At 41.3% G+C, this 22,022-nt stretch overlaps 1 protein-coding gene across 4 annotated transcripts in view; it reads left to right on the top strand.

Moving 5' to 3' along the window:
• The window catches only part of mdfic (MyoD family inhibitor domain containing), a 216,173-nt gene that overhangs the window by 5,622 nt on the left and 188,529 nt on the right, over positions 1 to 22,022 (top strand). For 2 of the 4 annotated variants that reach the window (XM_067582221.1, XM_067582218.1), the window contains 2 exons: positions 9,803 to 10,180; positions 14,946 to 17,205. In XM_067582221.1, the coding sequence (XP_067438322.1) occupies positions 9,803 to 10,180; positions 14,946 to 15,196 (629 nt within the window). In that variant the 3' untranslated portion in view covers positions 15,197 to 17,205. Of the gene's footprint in view, positions 1 to 9,802; positions 10,181 to 14,945; positions 17,206 to 22,022 lie in introns of those variants that run through there. The other 2 variants (XM_067582219.1, XM_067582220.1) reach the window with 1 other exon arrangement.

Below are 22,022 nucleotides of genomic sequence, written 5' to 3' on the forward strand. Positions count from 1 at the left end.
AAGTGAATTTGTGACCCTAAAATGGGTTGTTTAATCTAAGAGTGTCACATACCTGCTGCACCTGTTTTGCAAAAACAGATTCTTTGACAGTGCAACACTTAAGATTTACATACAAAACCATAAAGTGTTATGATACAAGCCAGTTTCTATTCAAATGGAAACGTATCTATGAGTTACACTAAGTTAAAACAAAGGGCAAGTGCTTCTTCATCATCATTTTAATCATCAGCGCTGAAACATTTTTGCCTCACAAGTACTGAATCAACATTCTCAAACTGTCACACTTCGCCTCATGTATATTCCAAAGTTACTTAAGTAGTTTAAGACTTTTTCACCTCACACCAGTTTTTTCTCCCCTAGAATATTTTTTTTCAGCTATAGGAACTGCACGATGATTGTTGTTATGCAAGATTCATATCTTTATTGTAATCCTCAGAGCCCTGTCTATGCAGAAATAATGTGACTCAAGCATAGACCTATTATAAACTGAACCGTAATTTTCAAGTGATTACTTACCAGTGGGTCATGGAATCAAAAACTGTATAAATAGGGTGAAATGCTAGTGTAGGGGTTGATTAAAATGGCCATTGTAATTCTACCTCTGTTGTAATTATTTTCTCATTGTCTTGGTGCAGATAGATTTCATATGGGAAATTTCAAGTGTGTTAATTAGCATATTTTACCCGAAGTGCCCGAGCCTATTCACTGTTAAATTTTTTTTTTTTTTTTTTTGAAGATATTCAAAATACTTGAGCCAAATGATTAGATATGCATACCTCAATTCATGAACTGCAGTCTTCTGAGTGGTTATGTGAGATACAAGGCAACATATATGGGTTTTGATTGAGGAGGAAGAGTGTATTTTTTTTATGATTATTGCAGAGAATATGGGTATTCAGACTTTTCTTTCCGAGTTGTTTTAACACCAATTGACCTTTTTTGTGTCTCTTATACAGCACATTTCCGTAGTGGTGGAAGAAGTATTCAGATCTGAAAGTGAAAGTGTAGAAAACTATGTAAGTGTTATCAGCAAAATGTACTGACATGTTGAAAGGAAAAGTGCTTGTTAGGAGGAGTGGACACTTTCAGAGTGTTATTTTGCTGTTGATGCACATTATATTATTGGATTATTTATACTGTTACCATGAATGCAGCAGTTTGATATTGGTTTTGGTGGAGGTGGAACTGATTTTAAGTGTTTTCCATACTGATGGATAGTTTACTCTGTAACAGTGCATCATATTATAAGCAGATAATGTAAAATCTAAATCTGCAAAGTAACTACAACTGTCAAATAAATGTAGTGAAGTAAAAAATACAATATTTACTTTGAAATGTTGAGTAGAAGTATAATGTGGCATAAAATGGAAAGACTCAAGCGCAATTTCAGGTACTTGTACTTTCCATAAAAGTACTTTTCACTGCTGCACATATGTCTAGTAAAATTCTGGCTAATCCTTTATGATGCATATTATATAGTGTACACAATATACAGTTTAGACTGCTGGAATAACTGTAGTCTCCTCTATCTCTTCTGTGATATTCTCCTTGTCTGCTTAGCACAGGTTAGGCTTGGCTCATGTTTACGGCCTCCCTAACCAATGCCACACAAGACCGTGTTGGTGCTTTTCAAAAGCCACTCACAGAGAGAGAGGGAGCACTAAAAAAAAAAAAAAAAAAAAAAATCAGCCAGTTCAAATGAGAGCAGCGCAGGGGGGATTACTTGGCCTCTAACAGGGTTTTGGCTCCAACATTAAGGTTAAAACCCTTTTCTATTACTGAGATCTCTGCTGATGTTGCCCCCGCCAGCCCCGACCCCCTCGAGCTTCCAGCTCCTTGCCCCCTTCGTGTTTGCAGGTTCAGTGCCTCTCTGCTAGGTCATTCTGTCAGGCCCCCTGATCAGTGAAGGGTGACCGGGGACCAGGGGATGGCTCCCGTCCAGACAGCCACAGCCGCCGACACAGGCCCAGGCTAGTGCGATCCACTCCCACTACCACCCCTCCTCCTCTCTTTCAGGCTAGAGCTAAAATCGATACGGGCGTCTCCGTGTTTAAAAAGCCACTCAGAGGCAGACGAGCACCTCTGTCCCAAAGGCTGATCTCTCAGCTTAAGGCCTTGATTGGCATCCCGAAGATGCGAGGCGCTGACCCACAGCTGTCCCATTAGCAGAGGGTTAATGCTGAGATTGATACTGAGCAAATAAAGGAACTAGGTGTGGGGGTATTTTGATAGACTGCCTATCCCCTCTCTGACCCAGAGAGCTGTATTTTGGCTTTTAGGGAGTGGTAGCGCTATACTGCCAGATCCTCATCTCTGACTCCAGTAGTGTCTGTGTTAGTGTGACACACAAGTGGATCTGCTGCAGAAGCACACTGTATTTATTTGGTGTGTGTGGTTGTCTCTATGTCTGCCTTTTTGCATGTGTCTGTGTATGCCTTTTGTGTATATGTCTGTGTGTACAAGTGCGCATGTGCATGTCTGCGCGCCCTGCCGTTGAATTTCAAACAAGTGAGTTTCCTGTGGAACTTCTACTTCAGCAAGGAGATTTTGAAACCGGTGGAATATTTGAGTCATCGATGTAACTGAAACTGAAAATACCCCCGTTCCCCTCCTCCCCTCCCCTTCTCCCCCCCCCCCCTCCCGTTCGCTGCTGCTCTGTTGCTCCGTTTTTGTTTTGAGTCGTCAGCGAGGAGAGGGTGGAGCACGTTTTTGGAGTATGGAGCCTGGCAGCTCCCTCAGGCCTGCTCTGAGTCACGTCATAATTGATCTTTCTAGAAATTGTGGTAGCTAGCCGTATAAAGCCTAAATCCGTGCAAGATGTGCAGCTTTTTAAAGATACTGCAGTCGCACATTCGGCTGTCTTTATACTACACTCTTTCTCCCCTCTTGGATAGTAAGAGACAGATGAGAGAGAATGAAAGGCGTTTGACAAAGCTCAATGCAGAAACACGCTCATACAAATTCTCGGAAATGAGGAGAGGAAGAGAATAAGGCACCATTTAGTGTCTCTCACAGCAGCCAGGTTGTTAGGCTTTGAACACTCCTTGATGTCTTGCGTTCTGCTACATTAGTAGCACTCAAATTAGCACCATGCCAAATTCCACACAACAGTGGAGAGACCAGAGACTTCAGTGGCCGGAGCTTGGGGGTGTGGGGTAAGGCAGGCGGGAGAGGGTGGTGGTGGGGGGGGGAGTGAATGACTTCCCTTCAACATGATTCATGTAAGAGAAAATGGCATCTCATTGGGAGTTTCAATGATTTAGATAGCAGTCAGACATATTAATTTGGGAAAATGTTCCATTTTGAAATCAAAGGATAATTGATGACCCCCTCCCTCACCCACCAACCTTCCCTTCCCAGCACACACACACACACGCTCACACACACACACACACCTTAACCAGCTCCATGCACCGAGAACGCTGAGAGGTTCATGTCATCAAATCAAGCTCTTGTCTTTCAAGTTGCCTTTGCTACTGTAAAATGTAATTAAGCAGAACAAGGTCCGAGGGGGTTATTTTTTCCACTCAATCAGCAGCAAAATTTGAAATTAGTAAATCCCTGACGCCCTGCTTCTCCTTTTGTTGGGTGGAGGCGGCGGCAGTAGTGAAGGGGAGTGGGGGGGGGAATAATATTAAATGCTGTCTTCAAGTGTCACTTCCCCTTCAGCAGGTTGGAGGAGCCAAATTTGAATGACTGTCACATAGAATTACAAGGCGGTGAAAAAAAGTGTGTCACCACTGAAGACTGTCCCTCACATATTGGCAAAAATCCAGGGATGGGAGAAGGGATTGAAAACCAGACAAAAATGTGATTTTTTTTTTTTTTTCTTTTTTTTTTCTCCTGCTTAAATGAGATGCTATGCAATATGATCAGCCCTGACAGGTGAAGACAGCTAATAGAGCTCCGTTGTGGGGTACCATAACACCCCCACATACACATACAGAGCATGTCACTTTTGCTGATGAGGATCCAATATCAGAGCAGGTAATTTAGCTATCCTCAGCGGTCATCATCATCATTTTTATCTTGGATAAACACAAAACATTATGCGTGTGTGTTCACTGACAGGGCCAGGATTGCCATGTGATGTCCATAGTCATGTTTTTTTTTTTTTCATATCTGTTGGAACAAGTGACATTTCTGTTAGCCTGTGTTAGATCGCCATCCATTCTGTGTAAACGCTCAGATTTGGTATGGCGCCCACATCTTTACACTATGGGAGTCTAATTTTCTAATCAAATGCTCATTCTTGATTGCCATTTGACATCACCGATTTTTTTTCTTAATTGACGCTGCTGATATCATATAGATACTAATCACAGCTCTGGTTTTTTTGTTGTGATGGGACTCTTGAATGATGATCCATCCAATGCGTCCTTCTAGACAATAAAGAAAGTCCTTGTCCCGGAGTTTGGAAGGTCAAACGGTAAACGAGGCTTTGATACGCCCAAGGAAAATTTCAATCAGAGCCCTTTGTAATAACATTCATTGTACTATTTTCCTCTCTCTCTGTCCCTCTCACTCTCTCTGCAGTATAATTCCCCTGGTTTTGCGTCTATAAATATGGACAGGGAAGATGTATAATTTCTAATGAGAAAATATATCCCTTGGATTGAAAGGCAGGGGCTGTTCCACACGCTGCTGTTTGTTAGGAGGAGAGATGATACCTCAGGCTGTTTTGGCAGAGAGAGGAGGAGGAGGGGGTGGTGGTGGTGGTGGTGGTGGTAAGAGGAGTCTGGGTAGGTCATTGCACATTTACAAATTAGCATTTCAATCATGCAGGTACATGGGCAGCCGAGCAGAAAATATACATGTTTTTCTAATACATGGCACCAAAAGATAAACAAAACACTGGTCATGTTAGTAGAATTAGCATTTCAGAGCTGGCTGGTGCTGTGTGTATTCCGCCCATTGCTGTTTTTAGGACTCATAACTAAAAATAAAGGTGCCTCTTTCATTCTCATATTCCATTCAGTGTTAACCGACATTGTGTAATAATGGCTATTAGGAGATGAATACAAGATCTGGATTGTGGTGTTTATTTGGCTGACATGATGTGACATTTGAATAACTGTATGCTCTCTATGATGGGCATTCTAATAAGCCTACGCAAACACCTTTCGTCTCTCTTCTCCCTCTTTCTGTCTCAGGGGCATTAATATTAAAAAGGACTGAGCTTTAGAAACACAGAGCTTGTGGTTGTTCAATCTGCTCCCTGCCTTACCTGCGACTCTCTGGCGTAGCCGTGTGCAAATGAGAATCTTCATACTGCCCTGTTTGACCTCTGTGTTATACTTTCATGTTCTTGACTATTTTAGAATTCTTGTTTATACAGCTTTGTTTCAGTTGACATGCATACATGCATATACCTTCATGGTAGGTCTGCCTCTGTGTATGTGTGTATGCATGTGTGTTCCAGTAGGCTTGTGACATATATATATATATATATATATATATTCCTCCTCCTCTTTCTTCTGTCTTTTGGGTGCAATTTCCAGCTCCCTCCGGTAGGACCTATTTTCTGTGACAAAAACGGAGGTGTATACTCAGTTTTACATACAGAGCGATCCCCCGCACAGCTCTGGCGCAGCTCCAGCGCTCTCCAGGCACTCCGCTGCTCGGTCCCTGTGTGGCGCAGCCACTGAAGACTCAGTGACAAATGGCAATTATATTTGTGTGTTCTTCATGAATCCATCAAACACTGGCCTTTTAAAAATGCTCCCTAGATATTTGAGGCTGTCAGCTACTAGTAGCTGGGACCAAATTGGGATGCTGCTTAGACAGTCAAGAACCACTCACCCCCTAGTTTCCCCTGTGATGTGTGTGACAGCGTGTGTAGGGGAATACCATGTTTTATTCAACTACAAATGTACACTCTCAACAGTTGTTGATGTGCTAGAAATAGGGTGGTTACAAGTCCAATTTGAAGTGTGTGTGTATGTGTGTGTGTCCAGTTCTTCCTCCAAAACATGGTGTTTTAATGCAACCTGTCAGGCTGTGTGCATTCGGTTATCTCAGGACACCTACCCATCTCTGCAAGCTTGTGGCAACAGCACAACTCGTATGATTTTTTAAAAACTTGCTGGGAGTTGTTCATATGAAATTTTGATGCAAGTTGTGTTTCCTGCTGTGTTCTAGGAACAAGGCAGTAGCAGCGCGTCTATGTTGCTCCATCAGGATTTATTATCAGACCCAGCTTATATTTGCATAATCAGATGAATCCTCAGATGAGGAATCAAATTTTATGTTAAAAAATGTCATTACCCCAATATCGTATATTATCTTACTATTATGAAGTCCAGTCTTGTGTAAGCCCATAATAAAAGGTTGTAGAGGTTGTATGTACACTTGTGTAAAGTAAAAACTCAGTCTAAGTGATTTGTTTTGACTAATACATGCAAAAATTCACAATGGTTGTTCAGAACCTTTCAGATGTCAAAGGATTGACAAATGCAGATGCATCTTTTACACAGTTTTACGGTATACGCTGAAAAATCACGTTATTTATTGGCAACAATTCAGAACTTTCTTCTTCTTTGCACTGCATGTACAGTAAAAAGTTTTTGATTCCCCAACTTCGCAGCATAGCACAATTCCAACAGGACTTACTGTAATTCTGCTTTCTCATTATGTCTTCATTTGTCTCATGGTGACTGTACAAGTCTGTCATTGCCATCTTTGACAGTATCATCATTAACATGATCAATGATTATGAATATTACTCCATCGTGTCCATTCATCTTAGTCACTGTGTTCATCAGGATAAAAATAAAGACTGCGACTGTGTAAAGACTATCCAGGAACCTGCCACTGAAGCGAGCCGCTCCACAGACTTCTTGAACCACTTTTTAGGGTTTCTCAGTGTGTCAGAAACCTGAGTCGCCGCTTATATGCTCTGGGTTTTACGTGGTGGTTTCTTAATAACTATTTATACTTTGGTAAATTGAAAGCTTGACTTCCTCAGAAGGAAAAGGTAATTATGCCTCCCAGTCTACTTTGGCCTTTTTGTACATGAATGTGTGTTTATGTGTGTGTGAGCCCATGTGGCTAGTTCGCTTAACCTGAGAAATGACTGCATTATATTACGCAGTATACTGCGGGTAATTGATGTGTTAAGGAACTGTCATCTTCTAGTTTGCTGTTTTGTGTTAACTTGAAAATACCCAAGACACAGGAAGATGATTAATATGATGCAGAGTTAGCTGTGCCAGTTAGTTGTACAGTGTGGATTGCTTGTGTGTGTGTGTGTGTGTGTGTGTCTTGCAAATGAGTTTGGACAAGTTAATCATTAGCTATAGAGGGAGATTTCACCTGTCAGCCCCATATTTTCAGCCTGTGCTTATTATGTTTACACATGAAAATATGCAGCCACATCCGAGGGATCAAATAAAGTGAAAGACATGAACAGTGTGATCAGAAGAATAGGCTCTCTGATTGCATTTCTTGTAAATCTTTTGGCTAAAAACTTCAATCTCCAACAGTAGTCCAACCTTTTACATGAGGTGGAAATAGCACAAAAATAACAGAATACCTTGTTGCTAGTTGAAATGGTGTACATCACAGCCCCTTCACGAGCTAACTGTAGTGACCTGGTTTGTGATTTTTGTTAATTAAAAGAGTGAGAGAGTTAGTGACAGACACAACTTAACTCAGATAAATTAAAAAAAGATACATGACTGGTCTGTGCACCCTGAAGTGACAGTCACACATCCAGATCACAATAATGTGATATTATCTTTAAAGATATCACAGATTGAAACATTTTTCCTGGTGAGGTGAAAATTATCCTTGGTCACCCAAGTAAGGACCACAGTGTTGATGTGTAGAAAACCCTACTGTGTTGTGGCAGCTGTCTTTATGATAATGGTTTGCCAGGCTTTAAAGAAAAACTAATGAAAACATGCATAGTTTAAAAAAAAAGGAGTGAAAGGCTTAGTAAGTTGCAGCTGTCAGGGGTAAAACTGAGGAACAACAACAGATGTAGCCTCCTACGAATCTCATTGTTGGCAAGCTTTAGTCTCTCCTCACATTGTCATGGGCAAGCTGTAAGGCTTTTGTCTTTTGGAGAAGAAAATCCATCAACCTGGTCTTAAATCACTGCATAATAAATTATATCGTGTGCTACCCAGTTGTCTAATTCAAATTGCATGGAATCCTGATCCCTAAAGTCTATATTTGTTTATCGAAGCAGCATGCAGAAGCCTGAATGAGGAGAAGGCAAAACCCAGTGTGTGTATTTAATTGCTTTGTTTTACATCCACATTCACGTCCGGCCTCTCCCAGGGTGATGTGTTGTTAAAAAGCGCGAGGCCCGATTCCCACACTCTCTCCCTCTCTTGTTAACTGTAATTGCACTTGTTGGTGAGCTGACAGAAAGAAAATAGACATGGAAAGAAATTACTAGCATCATATTAAGTTCTATGTTTGCATGCACTCTGGAAAATCTGTTGAATTTTGGACAGCTGCAATGGTTTTCTTCAGGTTGTGTTGTACAGCTGTCAACTAAGGCCTAATTCAGAGCCTGGTTGGTGAAGATACCATATGTTCAATGTATATAAAGAAAGAATAGAGTAGAAAGATAGAATAGAAAAAAAATGAATAAGTACGGTTCACACAGACAGACTTAAAAAGAGATGAATAATTCACAAAATCTCAAGTTAAGCGTGCACCGGTGGCACGTGCACATGCACAGTGGCTCTGATGTGGAGGGAAGGTAATGTAGGAGTAACTCCCAGTAGAGCTGAATGTGCAGGTGTTCCTCTCAGTAAAATGCCACCTCCTTTGCTCACTCACATCCTTCGCCTTCTTTCTTATCAGACAGGTCGCTGTCTCCTGACTTTCTGTGGCTGTCACACATACACTTAGAAAGACTAGTTGAGGCCATCTCTGAGCTTTCAGAGGAAAGGAGATCATTACTGTTGCAGACAGCAGCTATTTTGTATATGCACAGTATCACAGGCTCTCTTTCCCTTTTTTCTCCATTCATCTCCCGCTTTCTCACACTGTCTTAACTCACCTGGGTACTGCTCCCACAAATGACTTTCTGCCTACAGCAGTGGCTTTTGTGATCCTGTCACATATAAGGTTCCGATATATCTCTCTGCTTCTTTCTGTCATTCCCGCTTGTTTGCTATATGATCAATATCATGTTAGGAAGTAGTGGAAAGATTTGCTGAGAATGATTTAGCTGAGATCGGTGTGTCTCCATCACTGTGTTCGGTTTTGTAAGACCTGAACATCGCAAGCTACAGCGACTTTATATGTGAATAAAATGTATGAAGTGCAAGGTTTAGAGAGTGCAGACAAAGTTCCCTTCAGTCTTAATAAAGTTACAGAGTTATCAACTGTTTACATCTGAAGGTAAAAGAAGTCTGCAACTTTTTGTCGACCGTGAAATAGACACTATAAACACAAGTAAATAATCAAAGTACATCAGTGATTTATTTGGATGTTTTTCTATTGAAGAGTTTGGGAGTGTTCTGTCCTCGACATTCACATCAAATATTTATACATGAATAAACAAACAACTTTGATTGCTTACACTGAATGCACTTTCTCACTGGATCTCAAATAGAATTAAGAATTGACATGTTTTCTTACAATGCTCAGTTTTATTTGTTTTTGAATAAGAACCTTTTCGTGAAGGTATTTCAGCTGAGAAAAATGCAATAAAGATGAAATATTCCATTGGAAATTGAATCTCATAATTGTCCTTAAGAACTGATTTAAACAACTGCACTGAATCTACACACCCAACTCTTTAATAAACAGGAGTGAAAATAATATCCTTTCCTTCCAGCTCAACCTCAGTCTGAGTCACAGCCAGTGCCCTCGGAGCCTGACGAGGGAGACGCCGCCAAGGACCAAAATGGCATTCGCCACAACAGCACTGGCACGCCCGTACTGAGTAACGGCAACGGAATCCACCCTGGCATCGGCGGGGCCGGGGCCACGTGCACATGCTCCTGTGGTGCCAACATCAGCACGGGTGCCATGGGTGGGTCAGTCCCTGGCCTGAGAGCAGCGGCGACCGCGACGATGACAGAGCAGCCCAAGAAGCAGCCTGTGTCACAAAGGATGCAAAGGAAGTTGAGGTCCAGCCTGTCAGTCAACAGTGACAGCAGCCGGCGCAGCAAAGGCAGTTCCACTGGGTCGCAGAAACCTCCTTTACCGGAGGGTGAGTATACTGTACATACACCAGGCAATAATGACAGCAGGTAGAGAGCAAACCTACCTACACACAGGTCAACACATCAGTTGTCGTACTAACTTTTCTAACACAACAAGCCTCGCTTTCTGCATCCCACCTTCTGTTGATCATAATTCCATTCATCATTCATCTGTAGTAGGGATGTCTCGAGCTGATCTACAGGATTAGAATTGGGACAGATCAAGGCATTTTTAAAATGATCTGTATTGTGTATATAATGATCCAGGTTATTGTAACCAGTTGTGCTCCACATATGGCCGCTATCAAAAATACCCCATTAAAACACTTTTAATTAAATTAGTCCATATTATGTGATTTATCACAGTATGTGCTATGTATATTATTATATTTCTATTAAATATTTTTTTCTCAAATAAAAAGAATACACCAGTCATATATCATGTTGTACATTTTTAGAACTAGATAGTTAATTAAATGCAATAACTCAAACAATTAATCAAAAATAAAAAAGATAAAAATACAATAAGCAATACTTCTTACCCATCTTACAAACTGAATAATTCTAGATGTGTTATGTAGAAAAATATTAATATTGTGCCTTACTTGATTGGTATCAGAGGCTAAAAACTCTTGTTCAAGTCATCCCTAATCTGTAGTCGCACAGTGAAATGAAACTGCCGTCAAACCATCACCATCAATGTGATTTCTCTGTTGAGGGGACTATTCTTGGGAGGCACTCCTGAAATAATACCTTATAAGATATTGATAATAAATTCTTTCCTTTTCTCACCTTTTAATGATGGGAGTGCATGACCTCTCATATTTATCACTCCTGTCAAGCAAATGACATCTTATCCCACTCCTGTGGCTTTTATTTTCTTTAACAACAAGTCAGAGAGTCCGTTTGCCATGCAGGGAAGCCGTCACTTTGTCAGGTGCAAGGCCGAGGTGAGTCCAATAATGAAGGCGGTTGGCTGGTCCTTTACCATTGGGGAGATAGGTGTGACCGTCTAACGAGGCCTTAGAGCACGGGGTGCCTATTAAAAGTCGTGACCAGCCTTCTTCGGGCCCCTCACGGCCCCTCACACCTCTCTGGGCCCTTTCTGGCTCTCCCTACATCCCGTCAGCACCACCCTGGCCCTCATTAACAAGGCCCTATTGCATCCCCCTTCCAACTACTGTGTTTGTGGACATGCATGTGTTCCCTCTCTGTCTGTAGCATGTGCAATGTGAGGGTTTAGTCATGTTTCTTTAAAGTACAGGGGCGATGCCTACTTACTCATCAAAACCCAAGGCCTTTGCTGTTTTGTCTTTTTATGTGGGCTTTTACCCCAAGGTGAGGATGAAAAATAAGATGTGATGTTATGTGTTATTGAAAGATTGATAATGGTCAGGTTGAGATATAAGTTTAAATGAAGGAGAAAAGTAGGCAGTCAGATCTTTATTTGATGATGCTTTACTTGAAATATGCATCACATCGAGTTTCAGGCGAGCAAAACAAGCAGGCACGCACACACACATCCACAACACCTCGCGGATAAAGGTGGGATGCATCCACCAGAGATATTCCAGACACGTCATGTTTTCAACATCTTAATTGGTAAAGAACAGAAGAGAGAGGGTGAAAGGGAAAAAAAAAACAAAACAACAGCAGCTCAACAAGTCTCTCATTATGGCTTTTGTGTTGCTTATTTGCAGACGCGAGCTCTCAGAATCAATATGCTCGCTCTCAACTATTTATTTCCCCCTGGAAAAAGCCAAGCTGTTGTGTTTGAATGTTTACACGGATTAACATAATCTGTTTGCCTGTGAAATTAGCCTCCTAAACAGCCCCCTGAACACAGGAAATAAAAGGCGTAAGCTAGCAGGAGCTAGCTCTGGGGATTCTGCTGCTCCCTGTGTTTCTTGGCACATGCCGTTGGCACCGTAGCCAATCCGTGATAACACAGCAGCTTCTGAAGGAGTTATTTACCACAGTGCTTTTGTTCAGCAGGGTGGGTAGTCTCAACTCTTGTCATCCAGCTTGTGTTTTGCTTAATTGTGTGTAATCAGTTAAGGTCTTCAAGCTGCTTTAGTCCCATTTAGAGATTTAGGGCCAAGGCCACAAGCGCAATTTCTCTTCTTTGCCTAAGCTAAAAATGTGTTTGCGCGTGTGTGTTGTGTAAGCTCTAGTCCTCCAGCTTTGACTTTTCCCTCAGTCATGCATTATAAACAGGCCTGCTTTAAAGTACATGTGGTGGACCTCCACCACCCAGCCTATATCCTCTGCCCTCTTTACCCATGTCTGCCTTCTGTGCATTCCCATGGCCACCAAGGCTTTGTCTGATCAATCTCTCTCTCTTTATCTTAGCCTGTCTAGCTATCTTGCCCTCTCTCTCCCTCTTTGTGAGTTTGAATGTTTTGCACAGCTTGCCGCTCTGAGGCCCATCCAGCTTGTTTTGTGTCATGCCGCTCCCTTTTTTTTTGATGTTAGCTTTCCAGATGTCTCAAACTATTTCCTCAGAGGCGCCGGACGCTGTTTTTGGCCCTGCAAATTCTGGGCTTCATCGCTGCTCGCTGACATTAAACAGGAGCAGTGTCAGTGTGCGCTGTTCTGTCTGTCTGTTGGTTGGTTTCACTCTGTCTCTGTCTGCCTGTCTGTCTGTCTGTCTCTCTCTGTTTTCATGGAGATGTGCCTTGTGTCCAGATCTCTTGTGTACAGTAAAAGACCCCCCCCCCCTCTTTCCCCTCCTCCTCGCTGGCTTCTCTAAGATCCAGACTAATCGCTGGTGTTGAATTATACATCCAAGTGAATAGCTGAGATGGCCAGCCGCTGCTTAATGCTTATGTACTGTGTTTTTATCGTATTCACAGTATACTGTTACATTCTGAACACTGGCATGGCTATACCCTCTGGGTCCTTCAAAGTTTGTTAGGCTGAACTTTGAGGTTTTGTGCGTAGAGCTGTGGCCGGGCAGCGTTTATTGCTCTCATTGGCATTTTGTAGCACTCAGATGGCACCGCAGTACAGTGCATGCCAGTATAGAATGTGGTATGAGTCTTGTTATGCCAGCATGAAACAAATCCACAGTCCACAATCTGCCCAACAGCAATTTAGTGCGTGTCAAAACCAGATGTTCAATGGTGAAGGATTTATTCACATGCATCTCCCATCACTGCCAGTGTTATTGCCTCAGATAAGGATAATAAGATGCATTCAAACTTCAGGCACCCTCACAGACACACACGTACGCACACACTGGCTCGTTTCATGTTCCCTTCTCTATCTTGTTTGTATCACAGTCGGCTAGTGCTTCTGGTCAGCTCTGCAGCCCTGAGCACCGAAAAAATAGGAAAAAAAAAAAATCCCCTCTACTTTGATTAATCAAACATGAGCATCCAGCGGTCCTCAGCTTGCCTTCCCATGCCGTCCTCCACACTCTCCTCCTTTCCCTTTCCCTCTAACCCAATCAGTAACAGCCCCTTCTGACAGCTCAAGATGGGCTGATGAAAGTTATGCAAATGCGCCCTGTTTGTAATGCTATTTTTCTGCATCCATCCACATCATGTCTTTTTAACACTCCAAAGCAGTGGTGCTGCGCTGGCCTTGGTTCAAAAGGGAGACAGCTGCAAGGAGTGTATGCCAGGCGTACATACCGAATGATATTATGATTTAGTGACTTAGATGCAACTACAGAAGTTCTGGTGTGAAGCAGCTTGATTAATAACATGATAAATTGTGTACATTCATCTCCTGTTTGTGTATCTGTGGGCTAAACAGCTACTGTTCAGTGTATGTACTAACCACTCTTCTGCTTTACTTATGCTTGTACCACATTTCAAGAGTTTTATTCCAAATTACACTTTAAAAATAAAACTTTACTACTTAGAATAATTGACTCCAGCTCATAAAAAATGACTGACAACTATAGAAAATTATGTTTTTTAAAGGAGCACAAGTAAGTTAAGTCTTTGGTTTGTTTAAATAACTGTATAACACCTCTATATTGTAGATACATTAACATTTGAATTTTAGTCTAATGACATTTTCTGATTAAAGATTTGGGATTAAAACTCTGTTTTCTGCATCCTGTACTTATTGTACATACAATTACTAATATGCTGAACTAATTTAGGTTTATAAGTAAAAAATGTAATTCTTTTTTTTTACATTAAGTATTCAAACCAACACCGTAGCATTTTAATGTGACATGTAACTAATTCAGTCATTCAGAAACACATTTGCGATGGTTAATGGGCACATTTGTAATTTAAAGGGAAACTCTTCATTGCTGTGAAACAACAAGCTGAAACTTGCCACCAGCCATATAAAGAGGATCTGTGGGGAGGTTAAATGTTAATCAGAGGTGTGAGCATTGCCCGCATTAATCCACCTATTTGCCAGGGAGAGACTCTTGGACTTTGCTAATCATTTTTGTGTGATCAACCTAGCAGTTTGCATGATAATGCCACAATTATTTAACAGTCTGTTAATCAAAACTGCAGGAGAGGAATTCATTTCTCTGAATTTCTCTTATTTCCTTTAGCCCCCCTGCCTAGTTGGCCCTCACCCCTTTGCCACATACCTATTCTGTTCCACCAGTCTGCCAAGCATGCAAATCTTTACTCACTCGCTTACGCTGCACTGCTTTTATTAACAGGCGCTAATTTTTTTTGTGAAAATCAAATTCAATATATTTCTACTCTTAACATGATTGAATGCTTTGTAAAAATTCATGTATTTATTTCACTTTACAACTTTTCACCCTCGATCGGTTCGACGTGGAACCAGACTGCTGCGTCCACTGCATCTTGGCCTGCCTGTTCTGCGAGTTCCTGACGCTTTGCAACATGGTGGTGGCGCAGGCCTCGTGCGGCACATGCACATCCGAGGCCTGCTGCTGCTGTTGCTGCACCGAGGACGTGGGCGACGACTGCAACTCCCCCTGTGACATGGACTGTGGCATCATGGACGCCTGCTGCGAGTCGTCAGATTGCCTGGAAATCTGTATGGAGTGCTGTGGCATCTGCTTCCCCACATAGGGAATCCGGTGCTGGTGTTGAGCAGGGTCTCTCTGCAGGGGATAACTGGACCCTGGATGGAAAACTAGAAAGAAACTGCTGCTGCTGTCACTTTGAATTCAGCACCAGACAGGGGGAACAACAGTGTGTGTGTATGTGAGTGTGAGTGTGTGTGTGTGTGTGTGTGTGATGGTCAGCATATGTGTTTGTAGATGTCTTTTTTTTAAATGTGTCATGACTGTTGAGTGTGAAGTAGTATGGTGTGGTTGAGTAAAGCATGCTTTGAATGATGTATTTTGACACTGGGCTTCTCCATCAAAACCAGCTCAGCAGGGGCTAGAAGTAATTCCAGATAAACTCGCAATATGAATATGTCAGTTAAATCTTCAGTGCATAGTAAGTTGTTGCTGTTGTTCTTTCCTTTGCGTTAAAAGTATTATCACAGACTGTCTTAAGATTTTTGTTACATCAGGAATGCTGTCTAATTGTATCTTATCTTGCCTTTTTTTCATTTTTGATGACTGATATGTCGCATACACTAACAAAAATGATGAACAAAATGATTACATTTGAACAAAATGATTACATATAGTCTGTTTTAGTTTTCAGTACTTGTGTTTTTTGTTGCTTAAAAACTGAGGTTACAAGCTTAGTACCGTACAACACTGTAAAAGGTTTATGTGACAGCTCATACATTTCTTAGTTGCATACTGTAGTTTTGCAACATAGATTTTCATTCACACATATCTACTGTAGCACTGTAGAACAGTTGAAACTAGTGAAATATTAAAAGGGGAATCAGGACATAAGAATATTTGCTACTTTCTGAAACTGTTTTAGGGACAAAATGTTTTTCTTTTTCTCTCTTTTAAGCATTTTTGGAATTTAAGTAGCATATAATTACAGAAAAAAAACTGCACAAAATTGCTGATAAGCTTATATTTGTTTGCTAAATCTTACTAAGTGCTGGAATGTGTATGAAAACTTTTTGACCAAAGAATCTCATCTCACAACTCCTGATCTAACAGTATTTGAAGCCATGGGTTTACTGGAAATACAGTGCATACATTCTAATACACAATGTTACAGTTTTCTGCAGTGTTAAGATGTACAATGTGTACAACCGTATGTCTTTATTTCAATGAGAGTCCTCTTCTAATGTCAGCCATCAATGATTAGGCTTTGTCAGCTGCATATGGTACAAGTCTTTTCTGTGATGCTATTTTACATACATACTGTGTAAGTATGACTTGTTGAACTGCACTCTGTTCATGAGGGGTGTGATAAGGAATTAAAAAATGGTGACCCTGGTTGCCATATAAGCGGCTTTCGGGTATCAAGCCCAGTGACTCACAATACAAAAAAGGGAATCATGAACTGTCATGTTGAAATGGTAAACTAATGCAGGGTAAAGGCAGTTTTCTTCTCCTTTTTTTCCAGTTCCCTTAATTCTGTGTATCTCGAGATGAGTTTGTGGTGAATCACCAGTGGAGTCATTTTCTTGTCTTGGAGATCCGCTTTGATGTTGTTTAAGTGATGATACTTAATACTGGCCCTCATTAGCACTGCTTGCTAAATGGTAACATAAAATGTCCCTTCCTAACGCCAACAAAGATAATATGCTGTCATGTACAGCTCGTCTTAATGGCGCACTGTTATTGTGTATAAGGAGGTTGGATAGGCACCTCTGCAGCAGATAATGTGCAGAAAGTAAACCTCATTTTCATGTTTATGATTAACTCAAGCCACAAGTTTGTTACGGGCTAAAGAGTGTCAAGAAAACACTATATAGATAATGTGAAGAATTTATCTACAAGAAAAAGTGTATACATGTAGCTACAGTAGTTGTCCTTCTATATTATACTGTTTTTTTTTTTTCCAGTTCTGTACCTTAAACTTGATTCTTTTCATTCTTGTCTCGATGCATCCTTTCTTGAGTTGGAATCCATAGCTCATTTTATTAGTTTTGTACTTTATCTGCGATCTCAATGAGAACATTTTCTAAAATAAAATAAAAAATATTAAAGTAATGATGTTTTTTTGCACTCTTTTTACATACTTTCAATTTTATGTTGATAATTTCTTCATAATGTTTCTGTGGTTGGTGTAGCAAACTCTATGTTTTGTTTGCAGGGACTGTAAAATTGTGTATAACATAAGGCAATTGGTGGAGGAGCTGTATTATCTTCGTAAACAGTTTTTCTGATGCTGTTTTTTTGGCGAATCATTTATCTTTTTAAACTGTCATCACTCAGTAGACATCACTCAACATGCATTATTATTACAACAACCAGTTGCAGACATTACATTTCCGAAACCCTTCATAATTCTTAACTTGCATATGTCTAATGAGAGACTTCTCTCTATCAGCCAATCTGTACTTTCTTCTTGTTTCTTCGGTGGATAGGGCAGCAGGAACAAAGTATGAGTTTCATGACGACCACATCTGTAACCTCGCCACCCTGCCCCTTCACAGCTCTGTGTTGCACAGTCCTCATCCTCTGGTCCTTCCTCTATTAGAGGGGGTGCTCACCTGGCAGCAGCATTAGCACTAACATGGAAACATGGCCAACAACACTCAGTGAGGTCATCAGGGAGCAAGGACCTCATGCTGGCTGGAACAGCAGTCTGACCTTCAGCCAACACCACCCCCTGTTAACCCCTCAATTAACCTCCACGTCAGCCCCCCTGCTGGAAGAGCAGAGAGGAAGAGACCCCCCCCCACCCCACCCCTCCCCTCCTTTCCCAGTTCCATTCTTTCTTTATTTCCTTTTATCATTTTCTGCCTGGATACACCCTGGCCCCAGGAAATTACCATCTTATTTCACTAATGCGTTGGGGAAAATATCACTGTCCAGAAAGTCTATAATCACGCAGGAGTTCTACTTTTTCTTTCTTTCTTTCACTTCATTCCACGTTCACAGAGGAGGCAGAGGGTTGGAAATATTAAAAACTCCAGGTAGAGTGTGCAATGACCTTTTCACAAAGTCGTCCACCTTTCCACTCCTCTAATCAATCCCCCTCTGATCGCTCACTGTGTGCTGGATTGTAATGTCACAATTAGGAAGGCTCCATTGTCTGTTTGCCATCTGGGGAGAAATTTGTCACTTTTCTGATCTCAAGGTCATTTCTCTTACAATATTAAATAAATTAGAGTGCAGCAATGGCCACCTCCTCCAACTAGCTGTGTATCCATCCATCCATCTGTCCATCTTTCCATCCATCCATCCCTTCTTCCTGCCCAGTTGGGTTGGGATACAACTCTTTCACTCAGAAAATGAAAGTCTCCTTCCCTTGGCCATGAGAACAAACGACTGCTTTTGCTGTTGCTTTATATGAGAAAAAAAGCAGATGGCCACATTAATGATGTTTTGTTTCCTTCTTTTTCCTATTGGAGGTAGACCTGAGAGTTGTATACTGATAAGATTATAACCATATCATAATTATGTATAATATGACTAATTAGACAGGACAAGAGGGGGTGGCGGTAATGTGTGACACTTCTTTTTATTCACCATCTGCTGCTTTTTCCCTGATGGAACATCAATGCTTCTTTTTGTCAAACGGCAGAAAATGGGAGAACGTGTGCTTATTTTTTTTTTTTTTTTCTCCCAGTCCTCTGTCAATCCATAGGATCCATAATAGCCATCATGACCTGGTTGTTAGCATTCAGGTGATTCATTTTGACGTATTTATGATATTGTGTTGTGAGTCATTAAAGATAATCATTTGAATCACTGTCAGCATCTAAGCACATCAGAAAATTACATGTATTGTTGCATTATGGCATGTGTCATAATGGATTGTAAACACGATATTGCTTGCGATGGTGATGCAGTTCCTCCAGAATTTTGTTGCAGAATATTTAGAAACAAAGTACATAAAGCATGGAGGCTTAAATTGTTAAATCTTTTTGTGATGCATGCTTTTGCATTTGTATCGGCAAAACATGAATGAATACGTATCCTGTTCTCTTGTTGGCAGTACACTAAACAGCACCATACAAGGAAAAAGCACTCCTAACACGGACGTGTGCTACTGTGAAGCACTACAATGTCCTTTTTTTTCCCTCCTTCCTTCTCACTCATGTCAAAGTTTGAAAAGACTTGACCTTCCTGTTTAGACTTGTGGCATGACATTAAAATAAGATGAGACGATCTTTCAGAGGGCTGTGCAAAAAAAAAAAAAAAAAAAAAAAAAAAGGAGAGTTCAAGTAATGTCACTTTCAATTAATCTCCTCAGGTAGTGGCCCCATTAGCCCTCTCACACACGGGCCTGGTTTACAATGCAAATAGGGTCATTACCTGAGGACTCTAATTGACTTTGACAAGAGGCCGGAGAAGGCTGCCCTCTTACACCATGTGTTATTTGTTTGCTTCTTATTTCTCCTACAAAAAATTATTGATGTGCGTGCCAACCTGAAAAGTGCATAACATTGCATCAGCAGTGACAGAATGCTGATAAAATTATGGGGTATATTTTCAGCCAGCAGGAAGTCTGTTGCACGTCTACTACTTTTTATACAATCACTTGTAGTTTGTGTGTTGATGTATGAAATGCCATGCTCAGAAATTAAATCAGTCTCAGAACAAGAGTCTCAGCAATGAAATGTAAATGATTTCCAAGTGAAAGATTTGTATTCTTTGTTCCCCTCTTAGAGTAACAATGTGTGATCGTGCTCACACCTTAAATATTTAAACACCCTCTTTTGCTAAAGCTTTGCTGTGGTACATGGGCCTCTGACTGCTTCTAATCTCCTTGTTACCTGGAGGCGTCGCCACGGCGATGCAAAGATAACATGAGGCAGTTAGTGAGATCACGAGACTGGAGCTTGAGAAACCCCCCTGCCCTGCATGGGGCACAGTGAGGTTCAAAGTTTCTGCCATGCGTCGTGCCCCGAGAAGGCAGCGCCGACAACAACATCTGCCTCAAGGAACGAAAGATTCAGACAGGAATGAAAGGAGAGAAGAGATGCTGAGATGTTTTCAAATCATTTCCTTTCTTTCCCAGACATAGCAGAAAACATCCCCTCTTTCCTCACACCCCCCGCCCTAGTTCAGATGTTGTTGCATCTTAAACTGTACGTGCAAGTGGAATATTTTTGTCGAGGCCTCGGTTTCTGTGGTGTGTTTGCGTGCTTGTGTTCAGGGGAGGTTTCTGTTTCATGCATGCTTGTGCGGGTTTTCAGAGAGAGAAACAGAAGCAGGGGTCTTGGTCCTGTAAATAAGACATCAGCTTAAAGTTGCGCACTTTCAACTTTTCTATTTTCCTTCCGCCCCTCCATCTGAAAGGCAGTGGACCGTGGGAGAGGCAAATTGAGAAGGACGTGCGGACCAGGGATGCCTGTTTATTTGCTTGTACACGCTCCTTGAGCTATAAATTAGATGTCACCATTGTTACATGTCATTGGCTGATGTGGACGTGTTGCGGTCTCCCAAGCAGCACTTTTGATTGTTTGTTCTTAACATCACTTAAATGAATGGGGCCTCCACTGGCCTGCAGTCATCTGGATCTCATGCGTGATTGGCAGGTTGTTTAGCAGGCGTGCTTGTTCTATCATAGTTTATCTGAGCATTAAAACCACACACAGAGCAGGATATGTTTATGTTAAAATCAGCTTTTCTATTTGTACTTTTACAGATTTACAAAACACCCAGATATCTTATTTAGAAACACACTGAAATCTTTGCATTTGACTTAAAGATGTCTTTTACAATTTGGGTTTCAATCAATTTTCTTTAGCAATTTTCTCAGATTTTCTAATATGTGAAACAGTTCATGATACAAACTCAAAATGGCAGAGAAGTTTGGCTACTCTGTGGCTCTTTTTGTCAAATATTAGGCTGTTAATATACTCCTGAGACCAACTGCAAGCTTTTTGCGCATCACATATTTAATTTTCACAGCTTGCACCAAAAATGCCTTAAATTGAGCACAAACACGAGCACAAACAGAGAACGTCCCTCACGGTGGTTTGAAAAAGATTTACAGAGCCGAGATGTGTTTTTGTGCGTGTGTTTATCTCCTCTTAACCCGATTCAACCAAACCACCCCGCCCAGACGCGGAGAGAGAGAGAGAGAGCATCTAGTAGCTTACCTCCCTCCATGCAGAAAGAAAACACGGATCAAGGTCTTAATAACACCAGCCATTGTGGCAAATATATAGGACTCAACTTTCCGCTTGGAGCAGCCTCTTCACATTGAGTTAACATGACTGACAGGCAAAGCCTCACACACACACACACACACACACATACACAAACATGCTGGGTCTAACATGCTTTGTAACAACAGGCAAAACATAAGATCAAACAAACATGCATACACTAGTGTTTTTTCATATTCTACTCATGCAAACTCAAACTTAGTCATTTTTATTTGCAAATAAACAATCACAGTATTAATTGTTTGTCAGATCAGTTTGATTGTTTTCCCGCTATGCTCTTAAGTACGTCTCCTCTGAACAGTGACTCGGTTGTTAGGCTTGTCTCAACAAGCTCCACCACAAACAACAATTCAGCAGTGATAACCCCCCCATACTACCAGATGCTTTGCCTCAATGTGTTTATTTGCCTGTCAGGCGTCCTTAATTGTTTCATCTGCTACAAATAAACACATCTGTTGCATCTTTGTTTACACACCGTTCAGTATCAAACTGCTGTGGTGACAGTGTGTTTAGCTGATGATGTGCGGCGTGCAGCGCAGATTAAAGGAAGGCAACTAGGCATCGGCAGGATGTTTTGTACATACGCCGCAGGGAATTTGATATGTGGGGAAAGTTTACAGGTGTGCAGCAGCAACACCTGCTCGCATCCTCATCTGGAAGAGAACTTCATAAAGTGTAAAT

This window comes from Thunnus thynnus, chromosome 23 (genome assembly GCF_963924715.1).
Source record: "Thunnus thynnus chromosome 23, fThuThy2.1, whole genome shotgun sequence".
Lineage (NCBI taxonomy): Eukaryota > Metazoa > Chordata > Actinopteri > Scombriformes > Scombridae > Thunnus > Thunnus thynnus.